At 40.5% G+C, this 8,727-nt stretch overlaps 1 protein-coding gene across 1 annotated transcript in view; it reads left to right on the plus strand.

Moving 5' to 3' along the window:
• The first annotated feature begins 3,315 nt into the window (after positions 1 to 3,315).
• The window catches only part of myb (v-myb avian myeloblastosis viral oncogene homolog), a 7,390-nt gene continuing 1,978 nt past the window's right edge, over positions 3,316 to 8,727 (plus strand). The window contains exons 1-9 of the mRNA XM_029425856.1: positions 3,316 to 3,440; positions 5,553 to 5,670; positions 5,894 to 5,965; positions 6,077 to 6,169; positions 6,902 to 7,122; positions 7,717 to 7,942; positions 8,052 to 8,120; positions 8,218 to 8,319; positions 8,702 to 8,727. The exon at positions 8,702 to 8,727 is cut by the window's right edge and continues 232 nt beyond it. Coding sequence (XP_029281716.1) covers positions 3,325 to 3,440; positions 5,553 to 5,670; positions 5,894 to 5,965; positions 6,077 to 6,169; positions 6,902 to 7,122; positions 7,717 to 7,942; positions 8,052 to 8,120; positions 8,218 to 8,319; positions 8,702 to 8,727 — 1,043 coding nt within the window. The 5' untranslated portion in view covers positions 3,316 to 3,324. The remainder of the gene's footprint in view (positions 3,441 to 5,552; positions 5,671 to 5,893; positions 5,966 to 6,076; positions 6,170 to 6,901; positions 7,123 to 7,716; positions 7,943 to 8,051; positions 8,121 to 8,217; positions 8,320 to 8,701) is intronic.

Below are 8,727 nucleotides of genomic sequence, written 5' to 3' on the forward strand. Positions count from 1 at the left end.
CTGAGAGAAGTAATGTTGGGCTGATTGGATTAAACAGATGGATGGACAGATTGCTAGAAGAATGAGCGGATCAGTGGATGGATGCTTTGTTTGAATGATGTAGAAATAGTATTATTGAATGACTAATACACAGCATGGTTTGCATTCATCATTATTTTATCTGTAACTGAATTATAATCAGTTCTCAGAGATACACAAAATGATTGTGAGCAAGTGGATAGCAATGGTATCTATATATAATGAAGAGAAAGCAAAGTATTGCAAACATGTCAACAACAGCATGCAAATCTGAAAACAGATTAATCCTGGTGTAATTGCACGAGACAAAGCTTATGTGCAAGTGGGTGAGGGGGAAGTCCATCCTAAAAGTTGGCAGTGGGTATGAGGTAATGCTTTACATAATTTGACCGGGCACCGGGCATCATGGGAAGAGTTTTTCACAGGAACTCACCCCCGGGGAAAATGCAAAACCAAAACCTTTGGCAATGTTTGAAAGGTGGTCTAAAAAACTAGAGTATATACACACATGTGAGGTCCTTAAAGTACAAAAATGTGAAATTAAAAGGTAATAATTATGAAACTAAATTTTAAAAACTGATTTTGTTGACTGACTGCAGAAGAAGAAGAACGTACACATCCCCTGCATGTTTATATACATCTATTAGCAATAGTCAACATGTGGGTTTATTTAACCACATAACCATACAAGATCAAATTCCCTATTTGACTTTGGATTAACCCTTCTCCAATGCAGGACTTTACTTACACATAGACAAATACACTCACGCAGACCATTAACAATACACATGTTTGGCCTTCCCAACATTGGATCTTACAGCCTGGTGGGGTGATATCTCAAGCCCAGGGGCTATCATTAAAAATCATTCAAATGAGCCAACCTGTGCACACAATGCTTTGCAAAGGGGGCGGCCATCACAATACCTGGCCTCAACCTGTCCAATCGCGCCCATGCAAATGTCCTTAGCTAGGAGTCAATGGGTTCCAGGCTTCCTACTCAACCTACTCTGTGAATTTGCATACCCTGTCTCCATTCATTTAATTTGGTTTCAGATAACAAAATGTAGTTTTTAATAATACCCTCGAGGAAAAGGACACATTTGGGGCTTGTGCAGAGAAAGACTAAAGACACATAGCCATTTGTGTGTTTACACTGAAGTATGATTTAGTTTATTTATTTTGCTTATTTTTACTTCTCGCCTGTTGCCATATCTTAATCAGTGACAGTTTTTGATGCCAGCTTGCAACCTCAGCACACAGCATTTTATCTATGTATTTTACCTTGATGCAGCCCTCACCATCAAATGAGTTCCTTTTAATTTATCTTCTATTGTATATTGTATTTTTTATGTAAATTTGTTGTAATGTGGATGTGGATGTGATATGATGTGTTTAAATGTACCTTTTTTGATAGCAGATTTTTCACATGCAAACCAAAGATAAAATTATGCCTTTGCACTAAAAACTTATTTTCGATTCCATTCTACTGGCCTACCTTTCTATCTTTATGGGGCATCTTGAATTGCAATAGCTTCTATATAATTAGAATATGATTTTAATAGGTTATAAGCACCACCTCTTCAAGACCAAATGACTGGAACAATGCCTGTGTACACAGGTGTGTATAGGATTTGAATCCTACAAGTGATTGCAACCAGGCAACCATGTCATATATTATATCACAGGACTGCAGATAGATATAGTGGCATTTAAAGTTAAGAGCATCTCTTTAATGTTACAAATATGTAGCTTCTGAACCAACACAGTTCATAAATAGATCGTATGAATACTAGTCTAATACACACAAAACAATCCAAATGCTGTACTTTATGTCCAATCCTGCATCCTAATATTTCCACCTGTCCACACACAGTAAGTGATTTACTTCACTGAGCACCTTGTCCACCCTGTTGCATCAAATAGTGAAATGTGCAGTCCAAGGCCATGTGTGTATGATTGTGTGTAGCCCTTTATCAGCCCACTATTATGATGACTGCCCTGGGACAATAGACTGGTCTGGGGTGATGGTAATTACAAGTGACCAGGACAATACGGTCGCGTATGGAGGAACTAATACAATGAAGACACATTTATACAAATAAAGCATTAAGCCCCCCTTCTCTCAGCAATGAATGGCTGAGTGAGGACAGTCCTGGCACAGGGAGGATGGAGAACTCAACCAAAACAAGATAATCATAATACATGGTGGCCAGTTACATTAATAAAGAATAATGCAGAAGTTATGAAATACAGCTGGAGCATTATGATATTACTCATCTTTCAGAGAGAGTGACTGAAAAACAGGCTCAACATGTTCCTAATTTAAATGTGTATTATTTTTGAATAAATGCAAAGACATCATCAGCAAGCTGCCGTTTAAGAAACTCAAAGGTAACTTGAGAAACAAAAAAGGCATGTGTGCTTTAAAGGAAGTTGTTATGTATGAGTTATCTGCAAATCTTCGAAAACAGTAGGAGGGACATTACATTATTTTATCTTTATTTTATCTAGGCGAGCACAAAGGCTAATTTTATTGCCGGATGATAATACCAAGGTATTGCATGTTTTATCACTGAGAAACATCTGTCTTTGCAACACCAGAAAGCAGCACTCTACAAACAGATAGCCGAGCACAGAAAGCAGCGTTGCAACTTCACTATCTACGCATGCCAAAAACCCATTCTGCAATTGTTTACTTCGTCCAGATATATTAGTTTCCTTCTCCTTTTCACCAGAAGAGAAGTAACTCACGAACAGTGTTGACAAAAAGCATTTAGCGCGGACGAACAGGCAGAAAGGCGCCTTTGACAAGTGGCCTGTTGCATTCAAAAACACTTCGTAAATTTCGAAGTAGCCCCCTACAAAGTAATAATTAAGGGACAAATATTATCCCACCAACCCTTTTTTCATTTGCTGTTTATTATCCAGCCATATTCTAATAATGGAATCTGTATTGTATAATTTAACTATTTAGATCTGGCTAAGCATTGTAAAGCAATGTTGGTTAAGATAGCACTAAGTCTTTCTCAGTAACAAAATTAATAAAAACATAAAACAATGTTTGATATCTCTTATATTTTTTCTGCAAATAAATTTAAGTTTCACTATTATTTGAATGGCTTTATTGGATAGGAACTAAAATTATTACTTTCCCATGTTCGTTCAAACAGTAATTGTGAAAGGTCGGACGGTATGTGAAGTATACTCTACTGGACATGCGCAGTCGCAAGCGCTCAGGAGCGCCAAATTTACCGGGATGCGAAGGGAGGGGAGGAGCTGTAGTAGAGGCTGCTATAGTTTAAATTAATGTCAACCTGCCTCTGCTGGGAGAACAAACCCAGCACAGATAGCGAAAGTACGTGCTCAGTGCAACCTGAGAGCCGCTCTACAGATATTAACATGGCTCGGCGGCCGAGAAACAGGTGAGCTAAAACAGACCAATTACTCTTTAATTTGCATTATCTTTAAATGTCTTTTCTCCTCTATGTGCGTGTTATAACTAACGTAGTTAGTTCTTCTCACATCATTTTTGTTGGATACGGCGTGAGTTGAGGAGTTAAAGGTGCATCTCATTGACAGAGTTAATGTTTTTTTTTCCATTAACTCTTTCTTTTGCAAGCTCGTTTTGTGTTCGTGAACCGTTGTTGTTTTCTTGGCCGTTAAAGCTGAGTAGTGGTGTGGGTGTTTCGCTCGCGCGCCCATGACAGGTGGTGGTCATCTGGCATGTGCGCTCCTCGCGCTGCTGTCAGTGGTGAGAGAGAGAAAGGGTCTCCCTCTGTCTCTCTCACACACAGACACGGATTAATAACATTAGGCGGGTGGACAGGCGCGTGCCACGCTTTGCGCAAAAGGGTGCATGGACATTGGTTTTAATAGGAGATTATAATAAATCAGACACAATAGAGCATGGCGTATATCTAACTCGCCTTGCAATCTATTGTAAAATCTATTGCAACACACAAGTTCATGCAAGTTTAAATTGAGTTTCCGAAAGTTTTGAAAATGTTTCTCTTTTACGGCGATCTGTTTTCCAGCCACACCGACACAGATGTTTTAATTTTCCTGTTGTTTTACCATACAGATTGGATTTTATACAGCTGGCATAAAGGTCATTTTAAACCCGCCTTGATGAAACTTGCATATACCCTGAATGTTGCCGCAGCATCTGAGCGAGGGGCGCTCATTGTTATTTTGGAAACTGCGCTTTGGCTGCGTCCTCTATGTGCACTTGTCTCGTGAAGTGGCTACATTTCTTTTTGTATAACACTTGTTTTGGTACAATAATGGCCAAAAATGTAACTTCAGTCACTCTCACCAGTTTACCGTTTCGTCTTTTTTGATGGGCTTTCCCTGCAAAACATCTGGTTAGTTGCATTGAGCTTGCGTGTCAAGTTTTACTAATCATTGTTTCAGTGCGAGTTAATGGTTTATATTTACAGTTTTACACGGATAACTTGAAGAAAGTGCGAGTTAATTTCTAACAAAACCAACCCGCTGATTGAGATAAGAGCAATGATTATCATTTAACTGTTACATTCAGTTTCATTCTCAATATGCTGTATAATAATTTTTTTGCTATGTTATTTTTATTTATTTGTTGTCATATTTCCTTTTCCTTTTTTCCTCAAAAGAGTGATAGTTAAAAGCCATATTCATACAATTGACAAATTAGCATATTATGCTGATATACTAAAATATAAACACATTTTACACAGTTTTTTATATTTTTCTGTTTGGTCATTGCTGTTAATCAGGTATGCACGCATTTGGGTAAATGGACAGAAATAAGGAAGATAATCCACTCCATATTGTTTGTACAAGCACACACACACACACACACACACAGACACACAAACACACACACACTTCTCAGCAGGGTTCCTCTTCACCTGTTGCTCTGTATGACACCAAAGTACCCTACCTAGCTTCCACGTTGTCCATGCGCTACATTCTGATTGGTTAACCAACCACTCAGTGTCAGAGTGTACCCATGTGGTGTGTGTGTGTGTGTGTGTGTGTGTGTGTGTGTGTGTGTGTGTGTGTGTGTGTGTGTGTGCGTGTGTGTGCGTGTGTGTGTGTGTGCATGCATGTATGACTGAACTGTGCTGTACAATGCCACTGCAGGTCTGAACACGCCAGGGTCACAAAATTATGATTGCATGTGCCAATCCCAGTATCTGTGGAAACCAAAAACATTGGAACCTGTTCATCCATTCCTCTTCCCTCCCACTTGCTGCTCTTCCCTCCTATTTCTCTCACTCTTTCTCTCTCCCCTTGTGGGTGTCTTGGCTAAAAGCCTGCACCCAAACCTTCAAGAATGACTGGTTCTGTCTGTGTTGACACCTGATGAGTTAAAGTGTGGGCCGAGTTCTTTATGCACTCTGTAAAGAGATGATTAGGGAGTAGTTTGGAAATAGGCAGGTACTTATTGTGTTTATTATTTACCTTACTATTATCTTACACTATTCTTTTTCACACAGCCTCCACCTCTTTTTAAAATGTTTCTCTCTGTCTCTCTCTCTCTGTGTCTGCAGTGTTTACAGTAGTGAGGAGGATGAGGAGGAGAATGAGATGTATGAACATGACTATGATGGATCAATGGCCAAGGCAGGAAAACGCCACCTTGGCAAAACACGCTGGACACGAGAAGAGGTACACACACAAACAATTAAAAAGCTCCAAAATAATAACACAGCTCACATGATGGAAATTGCCTCAGGAGCGATCTCTTCTAGGAACTTGGGACTGTTGTTTTTATTTTTGTCTGGTCTAACCACATTCACTGACTATTGTGTTAAATTGCCCAGGGTGATGTTCATTGCAGTGACATATTTATTATATGTATGACAAACACCAATATTTTCTCTTCTTTCAGGATGAGAAGTTGAAGAAACTTGTTGAGCTTCATGGGTCAGATGACTGGAAACTCATTGCAAGCTTGCTAACTGTAAGTAGGAGGCCTGTGCGTACACACATGCATGCACAGATGCAGATACAAACATAATAACTTCCCACAACATAAGGATGATTACTAATCCCCTGCTCTGTGACCTAACAGAATCGTACAGATGTGCAGTGCCAGCACAGGTGGCAGAAGGTTCTTAACCCAGAGCTCATCAAAGGGCCTTGGACCAAAGAGGAGGACCAGAGGGTAAGAAAACAGCCTTTTTATAAACATTTTAAATTTACACAGGACTTTATGGGTCACATACAAAATATAGAAAATAAATGATGAAACCACATGTCTTTGCATATTGTAGTAAAACCACATAGTAATGCAGAACTACTTTTCATGTTGGAGTTACGTAGTGTCAGGCAATGAAGTGTCATCACAGGTTAAAAAAAAAGCTACACTATTCTGTAGCAATCTCTTTTCTGCTGTTGCACATTTTTAATTTCCCAAATAGTTGCCGTTACTCAACGAGCATCATGCTTACCCTCTTAAAGCCTGTGAAGTATTTATTGAAGTCCAAAGGAGTTATATTTCCACCCAGATGCCACTGTAATGATTAGCAGAGTGGCTAACGTTCCACTGGAAACTCCCTCACTACCCACCAGCAGGTGTTCTCAATCACCTCTATAAGAAAGATAAAGAAAGAGGGAAGGAGGAGAGGAGAAGCATTCACTGACACGATTAATGTTTATGGCATTTATCTGGGTAACTAACAAGTGTTTTTTTTTGTCATTTTCTCTCCTATCTATTCTACCTGTGATCTTTAAACCTTGTTATTTTTCACACTCTGTACCCCTTCACTTCTCCCTCTCCTCTCTGTTATTGCTCTTTCCTTCCTCTTTCCTCATGCCATCATTAACTTCTCTTCCTTTTCAACACTCTTCCGCCTCTCCTCTTGTCTTTCCTCTTTCTCTTGCCTCCACACCCCAGGTGATTGAGCTGGTGCAGAAGTATGGAGCCAAGCGCTGGTCGGTGATTGCCAAGCACCTGAAGGGGCGTATTGGAAAGCAGTGCCGCGAGCGCTGGCACAACCACCTGAACCCAGAGGTGAAGAAGACATCATGGACCGAGGAGGAGGACCGGATCATCTACCAGGCACACGAGAAGCTGGGCAACCGCTGGGCCGAAATCGCTAAGCTGCTCCCTGGCAGGTAAGGCAGAGTAGGAAGAAGAAAGAAAGGTTGAATAAAAGAGAAGCTAGATGAATCGCTGAACTTTTGGTTGGTTGACTGTGCAATGTTGCGGTTGAGAGGGTGAAATGGAGGAGAGGGCACTGAAGGAGGAATGAAAAGAAAAGAAACCAATGAAGAAAGAGATAAAATGAGCACACATGAAAGAACATGAAATAAAGTATTTCTGTTGTTTTGAAAGATAGGAATACAGAATGATTTAGAGGAAAAAAGATTAAAAGACAGACATAGTGTTCTCTATATAGAAAGGCAAAAAATAAAATCCAGTTTACACATGATTGTAATTGTACTAATAACCTTATCAGTTGTGTGTGTGTGTGTGTGTGTGTGTGTGTGTGTGTGTGTGTGTGTGTGTGTGTGTGTGTGTGAGTGAGTGTGTGCAAGACTCTATCAGTGGCAGCCTCTGTGTGTGCCTGTATTGATACCGTATCAAGTACCACAAAATGCATGGACATGTTGCACGCATGTCCATGCATTTTGTATGCTTGTGGGTGTGCGGATAAGTTTTTGTAATAAATAACCTTTAAGTTAATACAAACTCTTCATGACTTCCAGGACTGACAACGCTATAAAGAACCACTGGAACTCCACCATGAGGCGAAAGGTGGAGCAGGAAGGCTATCTTCAGATTGCATCAAAGAACGGCAACTCCTCGCTCTCCATCAGCCATGGATACGTCAAGACCAACAATCACATCATGGGTTTCCCCCACCATTCGCCCAGTCACGCGCAGATGTCTCCCTTGTCGCCACTCAACTACTACATCTCCGACACACACAGAGTGAGTGGGCTTTCAACTAAAACTTGGGACGCTGGCAGGAAAACTGTGATTGTATAGCTGCAGGTGATTCTTTTATTTGATGTGGAAGTTTCTTTCTGATTTGCAACAGGTACAGTTACCCATGGGGCTGCATTTTAACATCCGGAACATTCCCCAGCATGGAACCGCTGCTATACAGGTAAAAACAGCAAGTAAACAAAGTGAAATTGAGGAAGGATTGTAAGATGAGAAGATGAATTGTCGCTAAAATCTGCCTCCCGCTCTCTTTTCCGCAGAGACACTATAATGAGGAGGACCCTGAGAAGGAGCAGAGGGTGAAAGAGATCGAACTGCTGCTCATGTCAACAGAAGATGAGCTGAGAGGGAAGCCATCATCAGTAAGTGTCTGAGTAAGCGCGGGCGCTTCGAAGAATTAGAGTGTGACAACACAATTTATGTGCCTGTGCATTTGACCTTGGCTTTAAGGACTGTGGTTGGATTTGTGTGCTCGTGTAAGGAGGAAACATCTGGGGGTCTGTTTCTGCAAAAGTGATGCAATAGGACCATATCACCATTTTAGTGCGCGTGCATGACCCCTTGTGCAACCCTCTTCACAACACTTCTTCACATTAAAGTTCCCTTTCTTCTCGTGCTTCTCATTTGTTCAATCTTTACAACTCTCCTGCGCTTGTATGTCACCCTACTGCGCTCACATTTTCAGATGATTATTCTTTAAAAGTTATTTTTAGCCCTAAATCTTTATATTCTTTTCTACCCCAGATGCATTTGCCCTATCCAAGCTGGGC

Source organism: Cottoperca gobio, chromosome 24 (assembly GCF_900634415.1).
Source record: "Cottoperca gobio chromosome 24, fCotGob3.1, whole genome shotgun sequence".
Taxonomy (NCBI): domain Eukaryota; kingdom Metazoa; phylum Chordata; class Actinopteri; order Perciformes; family Bovichtidae; genus Cottoperca; species Cottoperca gobio.